Here is a 21,441-nt window from a genome sequence, read left to right as displayed (position 1 = left end):
CTGGGTTTAGGCCGTTTTGTTTTGTTAGCATTGTCATAGCTTCATAGAATTATGTCATAGCTTTGTAGAATTATGTTATAGGTCTATAGAATTATGTTATAGCTTTATAGAATTATGTTATAGCTTTATAGAATTATGTTATAGGTCTATAGAATTATGTTATAGCTTTATAGAATTATGTTATAGCTTTGTAGAATTATGTAATATCTTTATATAATTATGTTATAGCTTTATAGAATTATGTTATAGCTTCATAGAATTATGTTATAGCTTTGTAGAATTATGTTAAAGGTCTATAGAATTATGTCATAGCTTTATAGAATTGTGTTGTAGGTCTATAGAATTGTTAAAGGTTTATAGAATTGTGTTATAGCTTCATTAAATTGTGTTATAGCTCTGTAGAATTATGTTATAGTTCTATATAGCATTGATTTAGCCGATTGCCAATTTGAGATATGCACGTGTAGCTTGAACTTTCACTTAAATCTTGCATTGATGTCACCTCCCGTCTGGATTACTGCAACTCGCTGTTGGCTGGGCTCCCTGCCTGTGCCATTAAACCCCTTCAACTCATCCAGAACGCCGCAGCCCGTCTGGTGTTCAACCTTCCCAAGTTCTCTCACGTCACCCCGCTCCTCCGTTCTCTCCACTGGCTTCCAGTTGAAGCTCGCATCCGCTACAAGACCATGGTGCTTGCCTACGGAGCTGTGAGGGGAACGGCATCTCAGTACCTCCAGGCTCTGATCAGGCCCTACACCCAAACAAGGGCACTGCGTTCATCCACCTCTGGCCTGCTCGCCTCCCTACCACTGAGGAAGTACAGCTCCCGCTCAGCCCAGTCAAAACTGTTCGCTGCTCTGGCCCCCCAATGGTGGAACAAACTCCCTCACGACGCCAGGACAGCGGAGTCAACCACCACCTTCCGGAGACACCTGAAACCCCACCTCTTTAAGGAATACCTAGGATAGGATAAGTATTCCCTCTCACCCCCCCTTTAAGATTTAGATGCACTATTGTAAAGTGACTGTTCCACTGGATGTCATAAGGTGAATGCACCAATTTGTAAGTCGCTCTGGATAAGAGCGTCTGCTAAATGACTTAAATGTAAATGTGAAATGTAAATGTAATAGAAGATTTGCTTGAATATTTCAGTTATACTGTATGCCCGATTATTATGTGAGGATTTGACACTGTAAAGAGAGTTCAGCTACAGTAATTCAGTGACTTCATAAATTATCATTTTAATCTATAACTCCATCGCTTATCGTGACTCTACAGTACCTCTGTCCCACAGGAAAAGTACTCAAGCAGGATAAGGAGATTGGCGAGATGAAACGCAAGATCGCCGAGGTCATGGCTGTCAGTCCTGGCATGTCCTTCATGACGCCGCGGCCCGCAGTACCGCAGTACCTCACCAAGTTCCTCAACTCAGAGCGCTATGTGCTCAACCCACGGGCGCTGATGTACCAGTGTCTTAAGAAATAAGAATCCACCACAACCTGTTGAAAACATGCGGTAGACCATCTTAAGCCTTATCTTGAGCAGGGCTCCGCCTGTGCAGTCACTTGTAACACGTCTATCTCCTAGAAACGGGAGAGCACCCAAGAGACTTCCTGGTTGTGGCGATGATGTCACAGTGCTCAACAACATTATCAGTCTCAAGGATTTGTATACGGTAGTTCTCACAAAACATAAACTGTCAGATGATTACCTTCTCAGTAACTCTCCATAAAATCATTGGCGAGGTGGGAAACAAAAAGCCTTTGGCTGCTTCACAGGTGCTTAATTCACAAAGCAAATATTCCTCAGTCTTTCCTCTGAAGAAGTATTTGAGTTTAGAGGACTTGTGAGATTACTGACGCCTACGGCGATGTTTTAATGTAACATTGAGCTCCCTTGACTACAGTAAATATGACATTTTATAGATGCTCGTCCGTTATGTTGATAATGGGATATGTAGATAGGGCGAGTCGGTCAAGGATCGATTCGGACAAGGTGGTCAATTATGTGACAAGCGACAGTTTATTCAGAGTAAAGATATCTGGTACAACGTATACGGGCTCATTCATTTGGCTCACAAGGAACCAGCAGAAAGAAGCCCCGATAACAGATTGCAAGCATGTTATGTACAGTACAGAAAGTAGGTTGAGTCTGGAAGTCACGGTCTTTTGGTTGGCCACAGTTGAGGTGTTGTCTTCTTGGATTGGTCCTGTTGAGCCGTCCGTCGTTCCTCCGGGTCTCGTCGGGCTGTTCTCAGTCACACAATGTTTGGCTAGGAAGGAGATTGTGTGTGTGTGCTTGTGTCTGCAAGTCAAGGCTGTGTCTCTTCCTCCCAATGTGTGGGTGTATGTCTTATCTGTGTGTCCTCGGCAGTTAGTGTGTATTGTATGTGCGTCGTCCCTGTCTTCAGAGGAGTCAGTGTGTAATGTGTGTGCGTCCCTATCTTCAGAGGAGTTATGGCCGAACTCCCGGCCAGCACCTGTGGCTAGGAGTATCCTGTATGGGGCCCAACATGCTTTACTGTGAAAATACGTTGCTATGTGTTGTCTCAGTTATAACAATGCAATAGCAGTAATGTCACCTACATAAGAATTAGCAGTCCTCTACAGTTAGGACACGGTTGGCTTTTCAATTCAGAATCCTGACACAATGTACCGTGTAATGTGATTTGGGTTGAGCAAGATTAGGTTGGAAGAGAATTGGGCTGTCTGAGCTCACTCTTAGCAACTCTGTCCTTATGTCGTTGTTTTCGGTTTCTCTCTCTTATTCATTTGCCTTATATTGATGGGCAACGTTTATTCAATGCATGTATTGCCAGTGGACAAACCCCTGGCCTTGATTATCAACCTTTTGGGTCCTTTGGACAGTGTCACTTCAAGTTAAAGGATGATCAGGTCGTACCAGACCTGGGTTCAAATACTATTTGAAATCAATACTTCCTTGAGCTTGTCTGGAACAATGGAACCAATGGCTTAGTTGGAAGAGTTGAAACCCAGACCATCTGGGTTTAAACTCTTCGAGACAGACTAAAGCAAACGCTACAGTATTTAAAAGATTTCAAATAGTATTTGAACCCAGATGTGGTTGACACCACTGTACCATTTACAAGTCACCAGTAATCTGAAAATTGATATGGTCTATAAAAGTTGGGCAGCGTTGTGAATAACATGGATATAACATGAAATTTTGTGGACCAAAAATTGTGTAGCGATGTGAAAAATTGAATTCAAAATAGGAGGTAAAACACTAATGTGAGACAGTAATGTGTTTGAATTGAAGTGATATGTAATGTTTTTGTAGTCTTTTTTGTTTTTTTACACACACACAAAATGTAAAGAATTTGAAAACACATCCTGAAATGTTTTTGAAATAGATGAATACTAATTAAATTGATCTTACCATTTTTTGGTCTCTTTTTGTTAGAATTCATGTTTACAGTTTTCTATTGAAACAATACTTTTTAGGCTTGATGTACTTTTCACATGGAAGTTTGCTGCTTTAATTTAGTAAATCAATGTTTCTGTCAGCATGACACTGGTGTGTGTAATACAGTACTAGTTGTTTGGGCACAATGTCATTGGTGACTAAAGATTGTGCAAGTACATACATATTATAGTTCAAGGGCTCCAGCTATTCTTACAAAACAGTTAATAAAAAATGTACATATTAACCAGTTACCACAGAACCTGATTTTTCTTAAGTTTGAAATAAGCTTTGCAGAAAAAAAACGTTGGTTATAAGATCAATTCCATCAGTGGCGCATCACCAGTTACCTGGAGTTATTTAATTTGAGCATACCGTTTTTCTGCATGCACCTGGTAATATGATAGGTATGCAAGCAGGGCTGGGGTCAATTACATTCCCGCGAAGTAAACTGAAATTCCAATATCAAATTCTATGAATAAATGTGAAATTTGAATTTCAGTTTACTGACTGAACTGACCCTAACCCTGTGCAAGACATCAGTTTATCTATTCTTCAGCAGACAAACATTCAAAAGGAAAACACTATTACATAAAATATCAAACACGTCATTGAAGTGCTAGGTGTCGTGTTTATTTCAGGAAGTGAAATTTAAAAAAGGAGAAAGGTGTTGCAGAGCCAGATACAGCAGAGGCTTCCCTGTTCCTGGAGTGCATTGACATTTTGTTCCAACTCGGCACTACACCTGGCCAACAGAGCTAATTGATCAGTTCAGTGATTGTAAATATTCAACACACCTGGCCCTCCAGGACCAGGGTTGCCTACCCGAGACACAGCATTATGTCCAGCATGACATACACTATAGAAGAAAAATACCAACCCATGTATCCCGCTTACCAAACCCACACCCCTCCCCTAACACATCCAAATCGTTACGTTGCTGGTTAAAACCATACCTAAGCAGTGGTAGTTATTGTATTTGAAAAGACAAATTAAAACAACCAAAACAGTACATTAGTGCAAACTAGCAGCAAGTGGACTCGACAGATACTAGGAAAGTGGGTGTTTGTGACTTCTTAGTATATTCTGTGCTGCATCTGATTTCAAGCAGAACGTGTGCTTTCAGAGGATCAGTGATACAGTCCAGTAACTCCCACACTGATACTGTATGTCTGTTATGACAATACGTTATTCTCAGTTTATCATACAGGCCTTCGTCCAAACCACATTCCTCACTTTAGTTTCTGTAAAGAAAAAATATCTTCCCTTTACAATGGTTGATTGAATAGGAATGTAGTGTTAATTAGGGAGTGATAATTGTTAACTTGCAGCCAGTTTAGTTTTAGGTATAAAGAGTGCATGCATGTATTCACTACACGTTATGAGTCAATTTATTTGTTAAGGAATGTGACTATTGAGGTAAACCAATAGTCTTAAAGTGTAAACCAGAGGTCCTTACGTGAATACTGTTTCACTGTGTCTGAGAAATGGCACCAAAACATACATTGGAAAAGAACGCATGACCACTTTAACATTTGCAAAATAAAACTTTAAAGAGTAAGAAACAGTCGAGTGACAAAGTTCCTTCTCATAGAATAAATCAAATTGAAACGTTTGTATGTGGACCCCTGGAAGAGTAGCTGCTGCATGGGCAACAACTACTGGGGATCCTAATGAACTAAACATTCACGAAAAGAACCAACCGGCTCCGTGCTGAAAGTTCATGATAGACCATATTGATAAATAACTTATTAATAATCCCAACATTTGGACTGCAATCAGCTCTCCCACTCCCCACCTGAGCTCAGGTACAGGTGTCGTCATAACTACAGCTACATCTCATTCTGATAATACAAAAGGAAGTTGGGGGGGCGATTCACACTCACATCAAAGGAAGATGCCTCGTTTGCTGGGAGAAAGTAGAGAAGAGGACCAATCACAACCAGACTCCGCCCACACACAGCACCATGCATAAGTACATCGGAACGCGAGACCGAAGATATTTTCGCTCACAGACCGAAAATTCTGATAGTTGTGTGTAAAAACTCCTTAAAAATGTTCAAAATATAGCTCATAATACTGACTAAAGTGACAACGAGTCATTTTTTCTTTTAAAACAGAAGCAAATGGCTACACAAAATATACTAGAAGCATAAGTACAAAAAAATACTAAAACACCTAGTGAGGGGTGGGACAGGGACAGGCCAAGGCTTTCCCCTGTGTCCCTGCAAAGCTTTCCCACATTTTTTTGTGAGCGACAACAAAGTCCTGTGTGAGAGGATGAGGAGAGGATGAGGACAGGGGGAGGGAGGGGGGGTTGAGGACAGAGGGGGTGAGGCTCCTCTGCTATGAGGATACGGTGACCGGATTCAAGAATCCGTTCCGGCTGTAGAACTTAGAGAAGGCCTCTTCCAGAACCGAAGCGAGTCGTGGCTGGTCGCCCTGGAGGAGAGAAAAGAGAATTCAGGACCCCATTTGAAAGGCAAAGTGTCAGAATGTCTCATCCTCAGCCCTCTGTATCCTGCTGGAGTGTTTTGAGCCTGGGGCTGCAGGCGTGCTGTGGGGTCACAGGGATTGTGACCCCTTGTCTTACCTCGCTGATGAATCCCAGCTGAACGAGCTCCACAGCCAGCTCCTGCACATTCTCATCTGTACACAAAACACACAGGTCAAAAACCATGTGACCTGGCTGGTCTAGTGATAATGTTACACCCTCCGGCACACATATCTACAGTGTCGGTAAAGGTTTGAATCTGGCCTTCTGCCCTCAAACAAAATCCATCTCTCACCACAGTCACTCTTTCTCCCTGTTCAATAAAAATCTGAAAATACATTTAAAAGGTAAAGTATAACACTCTTGATGTGTCCATTTCTTTTGTATGTAACCTTGGTCTCTGTCTTCCCTGTCAAAATTTAGGTCAATTTTCAAAATGTACCCTGTATAATAAAAACACGCACAATCATGGTATGCACAAATATAACATCACAAATCACCCTGAAAAACAGTTATATTTATCCACAAATAAATCCCCAATCAATACTTTAAATTGCCCAGACGGCCCCAGAACATCAAGACGAACTCTATTTCAAATTTTGTTCCAGCAATAAGGTGCATTAAAACTAAAAGCAGATATACAGTGGGGAGAACAAGTATTTGTATTATTTGATACACTGCCAATTTTGCAGGTTTTCCTACTTACAAAGCATGTAGAGGTCTGTCATTTTTATCATAGGTACACTTCAACTGTGAGAGACGGAATCTAAAACATAAATCCAGAAAATCACATTGTATGATTTTTAAATAATTAATTAGCATTTTATTGCATGACATAAGTATTTGATACATCAGAAAACCAGAACTTAATATTTGGTACAGAAACCTTTGTTTGCAATTACAGAGATCATACGTTTCCTGTAGTTCTTGACCAGGTTTGCACACACTGCAGCAAGCATTTTGGCCCACTCCTCCATACAGACCTTCTCCAGATCCTTCAGGTTTCAGGGCTGTCGCTGGGCAATACGGACTTTCAGCTCCCTCCAAAGATTTTCTATTGGGTTCAGGTCTGGAGACTGGCTAGGTCACTCCAGGACCTTGAGATGCTTCTTACGGAGCCACTCCTCAACGACCCACTCCTGTTTTGGGTCGTTGTCATGTTGGAAGACCCAGCCACGACCCATTTTCAATGCTCTTACTGAGGGAAGGAGGTTGTTGGCCAAGATCTCGCGATACAGGGCCCCATCTATCCTCCCCTCAATACGGTGCAGTCGTCCTGTCCCCTTTGCAGAAAAACATCCCCAAAGAATGATGTTTCCACCTCCATGCTTCACGGTTGGGGTGGTGTTCTTGGGGTTGTACTCATCCCTCTTCCTCCAAACACGGCGAGTGGAGTTCAGACCAAAAAGCTCTATTTTTGTCTCATCAGATCACATGACCTTCTCCCATTCCTCCTCTGGATCAACCAGATGGTCATTGGCAAACTTCAGACGGGCCTGGACATGCGCTGGCATGAGCAGTTGGACCTTGCGTGCGCTGCAGGATTTTAATCCATGACTGCGTAGTGTGTTACTAATGGTGTTCTTTGAGACTGTGGTCCCAGCTCTCTTCAGGTCATTGACCAGGTCCTGCCGTGTAGTTCTGGGCTGATCCTTCACCTTCCTCATGATCATCGATGCCCCACGAGGTGAGATCTTGCATGGAGCCCCAGACCGAGGGTGATTGACCGTCATCTTGAACTTCTTCCATTTCAAATAATTGCGCCAACAATTGTAGCCTTCTCACCAAGCTGCTTGCCTATTGTCCTGTAGCCCATCCCAGCCTTGTCCAGGTCTACAATTTATCCCTGATGTCCTTACACAGCTCTCTGGTCTTGGCCATTGTGGAGAGGTTGGAGTCTGTTTGATTGAGTGTGTGGACAGGTATCTTTTATACAGGTAACGAGTTCAAACAGGTGCAGTTAATACAGGTATTGAATGGAGAACAACAGGGCTTCTTAAAGAAAAACTAACAGGTCTGTGAGAGCTGGAATTCTTACTGGTTGGTAGGTGATCAAATACTTATGTCATGCAATAAAATGCTAATTAATTACTTAAAAATCATACAATGTGATTTTCTGGATTTTTGTTTTAGATTGCGGCTCTCACAGTTGAAGTGTACCTATGATAAAAATTACAGACTTCTACATGCTTTGTAAGTAGGAAAATCTGCAAAATCTCCCCACTGTACCTAGTTTGGTGGAGACCCTAGGAACTTCAAGAGTTTATCAACCCTGTAAACGTGTTAGGCAACTCAGATGTCTATACTTTGCTGCTAAAGTATAGACAAGACAAGTTTCTGAAGTACGGCCTTATAAACAAAATGGGAGTAATTTAGAGATCTACATGTCTTTAGTGAAGTCCAGCCAACCTTATGATACAGGATACAGTGATGGGTATCAAAACTGTCGTCTAACAAAACGAAGGGCACTATGATAGATGGCATCTAAAGGTTTAAGAGTTGTAGGAGCTGCACTTTGATAAATAATATCACCATAATCAACAACAGACAAAAAGGTTGATTGAATAATCTGCTTCCTACTGCTTAGAGAAATACATGATTTGTTTTGGAAAAGGCAACTTTAAATCTCAGCTTCTTAAGCAGCTCATGTATATGTTTGTTTTTTAAATCCATGTCAATCCAAATGCCTAAGTATTTATAAATACAGCATGCTCTGTACACCCCCAAATCAACCCTAAAGACGTGTGGATACTTACTTGGTAACAAATCACAACTTAAGTGCCTGTTCAACTTGTCCTCAAGTTTCAGCAACAGCGTAAGCTGGAAAAAGAAGTAAGATAGGTGTGTATATAGATTATCTATTTTTTTTTAAGGTTTGAAATCTGAACAGGACAGGCTTTACCCCGGGCTGTATTCACAAAGTGTCCCAGAGTTGGAGGGCTGTTAAATCATAATGAATAAGATTACATGTTCGCATGGGACCTGATCCTAGATCAGCATTGATGAATAGTCATGAGAAACTTACGTGATGTTTGGCACCCTCATCAACAGGCTCGATGTTGCATTGCATCTGTAGGACCTGGGCAGAAAGATTTTTGTAGTCCAAAGCCAATTCAAACCAGTAGATAAACACATATTTGGACAAAAATATATCTCTCCCTTTAAAAAAAAACACACGGATCTATTTCATTTATATGTACTACATTTTGTCTCTTGTATCTACTACCTACACTTGTTGATTGTCTATATTATGCCTATGGAGTTCAGCCTTTTGACTGCAATGTGGGACTCAACAATACTTGAACTACTCAATTCCCCAATCAATCCCCCTTTTCCTTGTCCAGTGTGCCTTTCAATCCAGCTCTGTACTTCCCACTCCTCCTTTAGGACTTACCTTCCTGGTCTCCATCTCTGTACTTCCCCCTCCTCCTTTATGACTTACCTTCCTGGTCTCCATCTCTGTACTTCCCCCTCCTCCTTTAGGACTTACCTTCCTGGTCTCCATCTCTGTACTTCCCCCTCCTCCTTTATGACTTACCTTCCTGGTCTCCATCTCTGTACTTCCCCCTCCTCCTTTAGGACTTACCTTCCTGGTCTCCAGCTCTGTACTTCCCCCTCCTCCTTTAGGACTTACCTTCCTGGTCTCCATCTCTGCAGGCTCAGGAGTGGGGCTTTTGACTGATGGGGGCACGATGGGGGACTTCACTGCTTCCTGCTCAGGCTGCTTGGGGCCAGGTACCCCAAAAGCTGTCAGCGGGTAGATCCCATTCCTGATACACCAGAGAGGGGGGGGGGAGTTAGACGCCTCACACACACACATACCTCTACAAAAACACACACCCCTCTACAAAAACACACATTCCCCTACCTCACATCTTCCAGGAACTTGTCCAGCTCAAGAGCAGGGAACTGGGAAAGCCTGTGGACATCAACAGATTGTGAACAGCGGACTAACCAGTAACACAATGTCCAAGGCACAACAACATCAAGCGTGTCTCAATAGGAGACTAAACAGCAGTTGGGGACCATAAGTTCCTTCCCTTCTCAGTTATGTGCTAGTGGAGATGTCTAAAAAAAAGTTATTTCAATCTTTTTGGGATTCCAAGAGATAGTTGGATCTAAGACTCACTTCATCTGAACTCCGTCCTTGACCTCCACGATCACCAGGTTGAGGTCCATGTTCTTCGTCATGTCCTCAAGAGCATTTTCTGGAATCATGTCTACATGACAAGATAGTGATAGTCCAATGACAGTTTGTATGGGTCACTGTCAATTTGTGTGTGTCACAGTGTGTTTCAGTGTCTGTGTGCGTGTGACTTGCTACTCACGCTGGTGGCTGACGATGCAGTGCGCTGCCAGCAGCTTCAGTAAGGGCACCTCGAACAGGGCCTGGTGGAACAGCAGCTCTTTGGCCGTGGGCCGCTTGCTGGGGTCCTGTTCCAGACACTTCTGGATGAACTCCTACCACAAGAAAACACAGGTACTAACAACACGAGGTTCAGTCCTGGACAACACGAGGTTCAGTCCTGGACAACACGAGGTTCAGTCCTGGACAACACGAGGTTCAGTCCTGGACAACACGAGGTTCAGTCCTGGACAACACGAGGTTCAGTCCTGGACAACACGAGGTTCAGTCCTGGACAACACGAGGTTCAGTCCTGGACAACACGAGGTTCAGTCCTGGACAACACGAGGTTCAGTCCTGGACAACACAAGGTTCAGTCCTGGACAACACAAGGTTCAGTCCTGGTTCAGTGGACAACCAAGGTTCAGTCCTGGACAACACAAGGTTCAGTCCTGGACAACACAAGGTTCAGTCCTGGACAACACAAGGTTCAGTCCTGGACAACACAAGGTTCAGTCCTGGACAACACAAGGTTCAGTCCTGGACAACACAAGGTTCAGTCCTGGACAACACAAGGTTCAGTCCTGGACAACACAAGGTTCAGTCCTGGACACAAGGTTCAGTCCTGGACAACACAAGGGTTCAGTCCTGGACAACACAAGGTTCAGTCCTGGACAACACAAGGTTCAGTCCTGGACAACACAAGGTTCAGTCCTGGACAACACAAGGTTCAGTCCTGGACAACACAAGGTTCAGTCCTGGACAACACAAGGTTCAGTCCTGGACAACACAAGGTTCAGTCCTGGACAACACAAGGTTCAGTCCTGGACAACACAAGGTTCAGTCCTGGACAACACAAGGTTCAGTCCTGGACAACACAAGGTTCAGTCCTGGACAACACAAGGTTCAGTCCTGGACAACACCGGTATTAAAGAGAAATGACATGTCTGGATGAACTCCTGCCACAGGTAAACACACACATACAGGCAATAAAGAGAAATGTAAATAATAAAATCAAAGTTTCTCAAATGTTTTCAGAGCTCAAAAATGGTCTGGTGACATGTTGATTTTGGAGTGAAGTATCCCTTTAAGAACACTATGGGCTATAGTGGGTTGTTTATCAACAAAACCAATGCATGCGCAACTTTGGGGAAAAACAGATGGGATGGCTTAAATTTGAAGGATTACGGACAACAAGTCAACTCTATTTAGTCTCCAAATGTTTATTGAAAAAATACAGTCGCACAATAAGCACTTGTCTCTCAAATAACTTGTTGGTTAGGTAGCTAGTGAATGTTTGCCATATAAGCAGACAGTCAAAACCCTTCAAAAGCAAGACATGGTGTAAAGAACAAGATACAAGCTGGAATGAGCAACCTACGATTCCCTACATGGCTGCTACTTGTCATTGTTGCTAGCCATCTGTCAGTTCAGAATCATAACACAGCCTTTTACCCCTGCGATGCGAGCGCATCATTTTCGTGACGTTGTCAGGCAACCTGTCTATGCAGACTATAGTTATGTTATGGCTGAACTGGGTAATACCCTTCAGGACAAACCCATTTCAGCAACAAGCAGCGGGTGTTAGCTGCTAGGCCAGGGTCCCCGACTCACCCTCTGCAGTGGATCCTCCAGGAACTGAATGGCACTGTTGATGGCTTCTTGGGACACATACGACGACTCGCCGTTGCTCTGGATCTCCAGTACAGCCATCTGAAGAGACGAGGAGGTGTGGGGAATAGAAGATTTGAAACAGGACAAGAAGTACACAACAAAACTGTTGAACTACAAAACTTCCAGTTTCCATGGAGCAAGGCTAGTCATCGGCTTCATGATTAAGTTGATTTGCATTTCATTTCTTTCAGTTGTCCGTCATACGAGTGTGAGAATAACAAAACCACTCTTCACTCACCTCTAAGGCACACATTCCAAAGGAATAAATGTCCACTGCAGTGGTGACGTCTGCAACAGCTAGAAAAAGACCAACGTCAATCAATGTCAGTAGAAAAACAGCTCCACTACATGGTTTCTCAAAAGGGACCATTTGTCTAAGGTTAAAGGTTATCTACCTCCATACTCAGGAGCAAAGAAATGCAGGCTCTTCTGCTCCTCCCGACAGGTCTTGACGTGGTTGTTGATGGTGTCTGGGGCCACTAACAGACGAGTCACAAATTAGTCCGAAGAGAATGGGGAACGTTAGGTTGCAAGGGCCACCTGGGGTATTGTTCAGTAGGGTGCACCGTAGCAAAACATTTCTGCAATTGATAATGAAATCGGTGTTCAGCTACTCCATTTCAAAATGTTTCCTCCCTACTGAACAAGGCCCAGGTTTTAATGAGACTAAAAATACTCTTCAGACCAACACCTCTGAAAAGGTTGACATTTAGCGTGATTGACGGATCTGAGACCCACCTGAGCCAATCTTAATGAGACCATTATGCTGGATGAAGATGGTGTCACAGGTCAGGTTGCCGTGGATGATGGGAGGGTCACAGGAATGCAGGTAGCTGGGGAGAGGAGAGAAAGGTTACAGGAAGCTTCAAGAGAAGTGTGAAATGTGTAGAATTTAGAGTTTTGAAAAGAAAACAGAACTGGCTCTGTCCAATATGAATATATGTAATGCTGTGTGTGTGAGAGAGAGACTGACCTGAGAGCAGACAGTATCTGTGTACACCAGCGCTTCCAGGCCTGATAGACAACAGACAGACAGCACAGAGATGACATTCAAACCTAATTGAAATGTGATTACCATGTGGTTATTGAAGTGTTACTTCTGTCAAATGACCAGAATAGGCTGCAATTAATTGCAAAAAATGTATAAATTGCAACAGCAGGAAAGTTCTGCATTAACAGTGGGCTTTGTAGGTTCGTTTAAAAATAGGGCTGTCACAAGATGAAATAAAATGGGACACTTCCCCGCCTGCAGCGAAGAGGGGGATTTTTACTGAGCTACTGGGAAACCAGGAAGAGCATACAGGTGACATACATTCTGCATACAGCTTTTTCTGTGTCAGTCCAATTGTTAATTTCAATTTAAAACAAGTTCTTTAAAAGGGCACGGCTCAAACAATAGCAAAGCGGCCACCCAGCCACTTCTTTAGTAAACAGTTGAGGGAAAAATCTGTTTACGCGACCATAAAAACTTTGATTTGGGTAGAGCTGGAGAAATGGAAGCACTCAGTCATATACAAAGCTATGGATGCAAGGACTGCCCATCCATGACATCAACATTTTACACCATGTCTAGAGGCTATCAATCTAGAAGCCTCAATCTAAACACAATACCACATAATGAAAAAGGAAAAACAGGTTTTTAGAAATATTGTATGAAAAGTCAGCAAAAACCAAGCCATGAGGTCGAAGGAATTGCCCGTAGAGCTCTGAGACATGATTGTGTCGAGGCACAGATCTGGGGAAGGGGACCAAAACAGTTCTGCAGCATTGAAGGTCCAAGAACACAGTGGCCTCCATCAGTGTTAAATGGAACAAGTTTGGAACCACCAAGACTCTTCCTAGAGCTGGCCACCTGCCCAAACTAAGCAATCGGGGGAGAAGAATGGGAGAAACTCCCCAAATACAGGTGTGCCGAGCTTGTAGTATTATACCCAAGAAGAGGCTGTAATCGCTGCCAAAAGGTGCTTCAACAATGTTCTGAGTAGAGGGTCTGAATACTGATTTCATTTTCTTATATTTAATAAATATGCAAAAATTACTAAAAAACCTTGTTTTCGCTTTGTCATTATGGGGTATTGTGTAAAGATTTGATGAGGAACATTTATTTAATCAATTTTAGAATAAGTCTGTAACGTAACAAAATGTGGAAAAGGGGAAGGGGTCTGAATAACATTCCAAATGCAGTTTAAGTATTCAGACCCTTTGCTATGAGACTCAAAATTGATCTCCGGTGCATGCTGTTTCCACTGATCATCCCTGAGATGTTTCTACCACTTGATTGGAGTCCAGCTGTGGTAAATTCAATTGATTGGAAATTATTTGGAAAGGCACACACCTGTCTATATAAGGTCCCACAGTTGACAGTGCATGTCAGATCAAAAACCAGACCGAAGCCACTCCTCAGTAAAAAGGAACATGGCAGCCTGCTTTGTGTTTGCCAAAAGGCACTTGAAAGGACTCTCAGACCATGAGAAACAAGATTATCTGGTCTGATGAAACCAAGACTGAACTCTCTGCCAAGCGTCACATCTGGAGGAAACTAGGCACTGCTCATCACCTGGCCAATACCATCTCTACAGTGAAGGATGGTGGTGGCAGCATCATCATGCTGTTGGGAAGTTTTTCAGCAGCAGGGACTTGAACCCGATCGAACATCACTGGGAGGAATGGGATAAACTCCCCAAATACAGGTGTGCCGAGCTTGTAGCTTTATACCCAAGAAGACTTGAGGCTAATCGCTGGCAAAGGTGCTTCAACAATGTACTGAGTAAAGGGTCTGAATATCAATTTAATCATAGAGCTAGATGGTTTTTGCAAATACACTTAAAGATGCTTTCAAAGTTCTTAAAACATTCCGGACTGACCTTCATGTCTTAAAGTAATGGACTGTCATTTGTCTTCACTTGTTTGAGCTGTTCTTGCCATAATATGGACTTTGTATTTTACCAAATAGGGCTATCTTCTGTATACCACCTCTACCTTGTCACAACACAACTGATTGGCTCAAATGCATTAAGGAAAGACATTCACTTTTAACAAGACACACCTTCTAATTGAAATGCATTCCAGGTGACTACCTCATGTAGCTGGTTGAGAGAATTCCAAGAGTGTACAAAGCTGGCTACTTTGAAGAATCAAAAATATTGATTTGTTTAACACTTTTGGTTACTACATGATTCCATATGTGTACATAGTTTGTCTTCACTATTATTCTACAATGTAGAAAATAGTAAAAATAAAGAGAAACCCTGGAATGAGTAGGTGTCCAAACTTTGGACTTTTACTGTATGTAAATGTTTTAGATTTTTTTCAAATAAATATTAGCAGAAATGTCTAAACCTGTTTTTACTTTGTCATTATCTGTGTGTAGATGAGGGTTAAAAACATTAATCAATTTTAGAATAAGGCTGTAACGTGATGAAATGTGGAAAGAGTGAAAGGGTCTGAATACTTCCCGAATGCACTGTATCATTCATTTAAGTTTTTTTTTTTTATGATGTAGCAATAACAGCCCTTTTAAGATCCAAACAGACTAATCCACCCCGTACCTTCTCATTCATTGTCTTGTGGTTTTTCTTGGTCTTTTTCAGAAACTGCTTCAGGCTTCCTGAAGACATGTATTCTGTGATGAAAATGACCTGCAAGTGGAAAAAAGTTGTTCATTTCCTGTGTAATACATTCCATTTATATTTCTTACTATTAAAAAAGGTTATTATTTTACTGCATTTGAAATCTCTTACCCTGGCCCTATTTTCCTTCACATCAGCCCAGTATTTGTGAAACTTGACAATGTTCAGATGCTCCAACTGGATCAAGTTGTCAAACACCGCTTTGACTTTCTCCTGGTCAGTGATAAAAAGGAGAAGGGAAAATAAACATATTTGCAATCAAACATACCTCAATCTTCAACTAATAAACATGATTGATGTCAATGAGCTCAACCGTTCAGTCCAAATGTACATTTTCTCATCATCCACTAAGTTAAGGCCAATTAAGACAAAGTCAATATAACAAAAACAAAACCCCTTAACCTGGGTTAATGTCTGTTCCTGCTTTTTTTCTCCATGGGGATGTCATTTTTATTTTTAAATTGTCTAACCCGATCTACATTTGTTTGATTGTGGGTGATGTGGCCACAGGATATTTTTAATAACTAGGGCTTATATGTCTGATAACAATCCTGACTTGTAAGAAATGCCAAGAATGTTCTTGCATATATTACATTGGAGGGTATTGCAACTCAGAATATGATCTGGTCTTGCCCTTGCCAAGCAAGAGGTAAAGCAAAGGTTAGTTCAGGATCTCTGCAAGTCATACTTTCCCCACAGAGTCAAACAAACATATTTATATTTTTTAAGTTGTCACATACACCGAATAGGTGTCGTAGTACATAGTATGTACTACGGAGCAAATTAGGGATAAGTGCCTTGCTCAAGGGCACATCGACAGATTTAGCTTGTCGCCTCGGGTATTCGACCACTGCGCTAACCACTAGGCTACCTGTCACCTAAACTCAGAAACGCAATATTGGGAGAATTCTGGGAACTATTAAAAATGATCAACAAAAACTAATCATTCTTCTCAATGCTCAGCCTGTATTCAACACACACCAACACAGCATGTTGACATGCAGAACAGAAGGCAGACTACACTGCCTGAGAGCACACTGACAAGCTCCAAACAGACTGCTCAGTGCCTAGACAGTCAGAGAGAAACACAGCCAAGGACAGGGTCTTGTTTATTCATCACCAAACAGAAGATGGACCACCATCTGGACTTGTCTAATAAGAAATGCTCATTTTTGTTTTGCGTTTAAAACATTTTTAAACGTTATGCGCCCTTATGAACATGACCCAGCCCACAGGCAAAGGTTTAAAAACAATGTGCGAGAGGATTGTGCCTGAGGATTATGCAACAACCTCTGAACGGTTTTCATAACACTTTGTAGAGTACTTTTCTATATGTTTGGCAGCAACAGGTTGGAGCACTTTGCCTAAGGCTCGCTCATGTCGCACCAAATGTGGATCTTTCACAAATTACAGCCCGCACTCTATTCAGGAGGTGCTAAGTACTCTGGGCCAGCAAACACCATTGGTGTGTCTGAGCACTAAGGAGCTTAGGCAAATCTTACCATAACTCTATCCTCCTGATTCCGGCTTACAAGCAAAAACTCAAGCAGGAAAAGCAGTGACACGCTCAACACCAATGATTACAGGCAACATCCACACTGCGCTAAAGGCTAGAGCTGCCACTTTCAAGGAGAGGAACACTAATCCTTAGAAGAAATCCCGCTACACACTCTGACGAAGCATCAAAAAGGCAAGGCATCAATACAGAGCCCAGCATGGGTGCATGCTTAGTCCCCTCCTGTACTCCCTGCTCACCCATTACTATGTGGCTCATGACTCCAACATTAAGTTTGCCAACGACACAATGGTGGTAGGCTTGATCACATACAACAAGACAGCCTACACAGTACCAGGACAACAAGCTCTCCCTCAACGCCAGCAAGACAAAGGAGCTGATCGTAAATTACGGGAAATGGAGGGCCGAGCACACCCCCTTTCACATCGACAGGGCTGTAATGGAGCGGGTCGAGAGCTTCAAGTTCCTCTGTGTCAACTTCATTTCAGACCTATTATGGTCCAAACACACCAACACAGTCGTGAAGAGGACATGACAATGCCTCATCCCCCCTCAAAAGGCTGACAAGATTTGGCATGGGTCCTCAAATCCTCAAAGTTCTACAGTTGCATCATTGAGAGCATCTTGACTGGCTGCATCTCCGCTTGGTATGGCAACTTCTTGGCATCCAACCATAAGGCGCTAGAGAGGGTAGTGCCAAATGTCCAGTGCATCACTGGGGCCGAGCTCTCTGCTATCCAGGACCTTTACCAGGCAGTGTCAGAGGAAGGCCCTAAAAATAGTCTAAGACTCCAGCCACCCAAGTAAAAGCCTGTTCTTTCTGCTACTGCACAACAAGCGGTACCAGAGCGCCAAGTCTGGGTCCAAAAGGCTCCTGAACAGCTTCAACCCCTAAGCCATAAGAATGCTGAACAGTTCATCACAAATCTGAAGGGGGGCACTGACTCTAGACATACGCTCACAACACAAACACCAGCTGCTGCTGTTTTATCATCTATCCTGATTGCCTTGCCACTTTTACCCCTACCTGCATGAACATATTACCTCAATTATCTCTTACCCCTGCACATTTCGGTACTGGTACTCCTTGTATATAACATCGTTATTTTGTGTTACTATTCTTTATTTTTTTTTACAAATTGTTCTTACTTTTAACTCTGTCTAATGAACAATGCAATCTCAAAGTGTATATTAACCAAATAAACATCAGGTAATTTAAAAATAAATAAATGCTACAACAGTAGCTTGATAAAGTCTGTTTGAGCGCTTTTTGAAGCAGATGGGCAGCCACAGTCATGAGAAGATCTGGAAGCTCATAGCTAGATGGTCAGCGGAGGTGGTGATGAATGGGTGATAACTGATCATAGAGCATGGTTCTGTTGCAGAACCCAACCCACCTCCTGCAGTTTGAAGTTCTTTCGCTCTGAGAACATGACCTCATTCCACACCACCTCCACACCCTCCTCTGTGTCCATGGCCAGGTAGGCATTGTCAATCCCAGGGACATTGCGCTGGTTCACCTAAAATGAAGAACAGTGTTGGATTACACTAATAATTCTCCATCTGATTCAAAGTAGTTGTGTAAAAAAAACAAGTTCAAAATTTGTGGGGCCAAAAGTCTAACTACACAAAGAGTAACCCTTTTCTTTTCTCCAGCACATGCTCATTGAATACCTCCTCTCTGCGTTTCTGCCAGCGTCCACACGGGCTCTCCTCCAGAATCTCTGACTCGTCCTCGCTCTCCTCTTCCTCGTCCTCTGTCGCAGGGGGCTGTGTCACAGTGGACACTGGGGGGGACACGGATGACACACTCTGACCGGTGGGGGAAGCAACCATAGACTCTGGTTTCCCCTCCTGGATAGAGTCCAACACCTGCTTCCCTTCTCCCTCTGACATCTTGTCAAGCTTGGACACCTACTGCAAAACCCAACAAATTGTAGACTCAAAGGCTTCATGCATCATTGCCAGAAGAGTAAATGTATTGTGTACACACACACACACACACACACACACACACACACACACACACACACACACACACACACTATTGCCACCCCGGATATTACATTTATGTCAAAGGCTGAGGCACTCATTGTCCACGCACCTGATACGACGTGCTTGACTATCTGACAACTTATTTCAGACATTGATTCAGTCAGAATAAACTAGTTAGGTAACGTTAGTTCTCCTCTCCAGCGTAACATGAAAAAGGGCCCCTCTAAAAATGGCTAACATGAAGTTAGCATAGTTACCTACCTTGTAAACTTGATTAATGTTGTCAGCTCCGTATCAGTAGACTCCAACTACAAAAGTATTTCAAATTCTTGTGGAAATACGATTAGCTAACAAGCTACTGTAGCTAGTTATATCCGCTAGTCAGCTAGCTATGTAGCCACCACCGGTTACCGAAACTATAAATGTCGTAATTTGCCGCCTTGAGGATATTAGCTAACCAAAAGGCAAGATGATAGTTAACTAATCTCACCAACTACTTAACACGCCGAATTGCTGTTAAAACAAAAATGACAGATTATGCTAGATTTTTGCTAACCTTGTCCCTAGCTGGATAGCCAGTCAGTCAGTCAGCCAAACTAGCGAAAAACAGTTAGCTAGCTAGATACTATAGCAATGCGGTTGTTGCAAAAATATCAAAGTCCTATGTTGGAGAAAAAAAAACAATCGAAATGAAATCATTTTTTTAATATCACAATTATAAAGCTATAGGTTACTATGAACCGAGGTCTACTCGGTTGATAAAATAATGGCGACATACACACACCGGCTCAAATCACTACAAAAGTAATCAAAACGGAGACGGCAGTGGGCGTGAATTTTCCTTCCACGATGGTTTATTACTCGATGATAGTCTAGATTGACATTTCATAGGCCGAATCATAGTACCAATAAGTAAAATATGCTTTTTGATTGGTCAGAGTTACTGTTGTCGTTCTAATAGGCCACTCCCACTGTAGGGGAGAAAACCAATTATTGGGCCAGACATGCATTCTGTTGTCATCGCCACTAGAGGTCAGTATAGTGCTCACTGTGGGTTAGGCCCATAGGGCCCAAGATACATCTATGGTGAGGCCAAGCTACCTTTTCACAGAGGTATTACGTTTTTTGTAGGTCCTACTTCGTTACACAACAAGATATCAGCTATCAAGTGCATCTCAAACCGAGATTGCGATATACAACACACTGTCCTGCAACTCTCTGCTATGAACTGACAGGTTGCAACCAGGGTAGATGAGTCAGGACTTCTGAAAACATAAAGATCAGCTGCTTGAAGTGGAATTAGTAAACCAGTAGGGGACACTCATGCCCTTTAGCATGCCCCACGCAGAAACATTCTTATTCCACAGATTCAAATTAAGATTCTAGCAATTAATCCTTCAAATAAGTCATTCTGACAGCCTGGAGAGAGAGAGAGAGAGAGAGAGAGAGAGAGAGAGAGAGAGAGAGAGAGAGAGAGAGAGAGAGAGAGAGTGTGTGTGTGTGTGTGTGTGTGTGTGTGTGTGTGTGTGTGTGTGTGTGTGTGTGTGTGTGTGTGTGTGTGTGTGTGAGAGAGAGAGAGAGAGAGAGAGAGAGAGAGAGAGAGAGAGAGAGAGAGAGAGAGAGAGAGAGAGAGAGAGCAGGAGTTGCCATATGACATTGGCCCTATCATAGTGTGTAGTCTAAAAGTATTCAGACCCCTTGACTTTTTCCACATTTTGTTATGTTACAGCTTTATTCTAAAATTGATTACATTGTTTAGTTTTCCCCCTCATCAATCTACACACAATACCCCATAATGACAAAGCAAAATCACGTTTTTATACGTTTGCCAATTTTTGAAATAAAAATCCCTGGAAATATAACATTTACATAAGTATTCATACTCAATACTTTGTTGAAGCACCTTTGGCAGTGATTACAGCCTTTACAGTCTTCCTGGGTATGACGCTACAAGCTTGGCACAGCTGTATTTGGGGAGTTGCTCCCATTCCCTCTGCAGATCCTCTCAAGCTCTGGGGAGCATCACTGCACAGCAATTGTCAGGTGTCTCCAGTGATGTTCGATCAGGTTCAAGTCTGGGCTTTGGCCGGGCCACTCAGAGACTTGTCCCGAAGCCACTCTCGTGTTGTCTTGGCTGTGTGCTTAGGGTCGTTGTCCTGTTGGAAGGTGAACCTTCACCCCAGTCTCTGGAGCAAGTTTTCATCAAGGATCTCTCTGTACTTTGCTCTGTTCATTTTTCCCTCGATTCTGACTCATCTCCCAGTCCCTGCTGCTGAAAAACATCCCCACAGCATGATGCTGCCACCACCATGCGTCGCCACAGGGATGGTGCCAGGTTTCCTCCAGATGTGACGCTTGGCATTCA

The 21,441-nt window shown here is 42.7% G+C and overlaps 1 protein-coding gene across 2 annotated transcripts; it reads right to left on the bottom strand.

Moving 5' to 3' along the window:
• Nucleotides 1-1,999: 1,999 nt before the first annotated feature.
• nrbp1 (nuclear receptor binding protein 1) lies at nucleotides 2,000-19,888 on the bottom strand. Of its 2 annotated transcripts, none has more exons than XM_046291190.1 (18): nucleotides 19,338-19,888; nucleotides 18,756-18,998; nucleotides 18,479-18,601; nucleotides 15,677-15,778; nucleotides 15,485-15,574; nucleotides 12,910-12,950; nucleotides 12,675-12,769; nucleotides 12,332-12,415; nucleotides 12,175-12,233; nucleotides 11,877-11,975; nucleotides 10,246-10,378; nucleotides 10,047-10,137; nucleotides 9,786-9,836; nucleotides 9,552-9,687; nucleotides 8,943-8,996; nucleotides 8,674-8,737; nucleotides 6,017-6,072; nucleotides 2,000-5,865 (listed from the first exon to the last, which is right to left on the bottom strand). In XM_046291190.1, exons 2-18 carry the CDS (start codon nucleotides 18,975-18,977, stop codon nucleotides 5,770-5,772), a joined length of 1,596 nt encoding a protein of 531 aa, XP_046147146.1. In that variant the 5' UTR covers nucleotides 18,978-18,998; nucleotides 19,338-19,888; the 3' UTR covers nucleotides 2,000-5,769. The 2 variants fall into 2 exon arrangements, with proteins under 2 accessions (XP_046147146.1, XP_046147147.1); XM_046291191.1 differs by having other exon boundaries at nucleotides 18,756-18,995.
• Nucleotides 19,889-21,441: the final 1,553 nt, after the last annotated feature.

Source organism: Oncorhynchus gorbuscha, linkage group LG12 (assembly GCF_021184085.1).
Source record: "Oncorhynchus gorbuscha isolate QuinsamMale2020 ecotype Even-year linkage group LG12, OgorEven_v1.0, whole genome shotgun sequence".
Taxonomy (NCBI): Eukaryota; Metazoa; Chordata; class Actinopteri; order Salmoniformes; family Salmonidae; genus Oncorhynchus; species Oncorhynchus gorbuscha.
The sequence above is the reverse complement of the archived record's forward strand: the minus strand, read 5'-3'. Positions and strand labels throughout refer to the sequence as shown.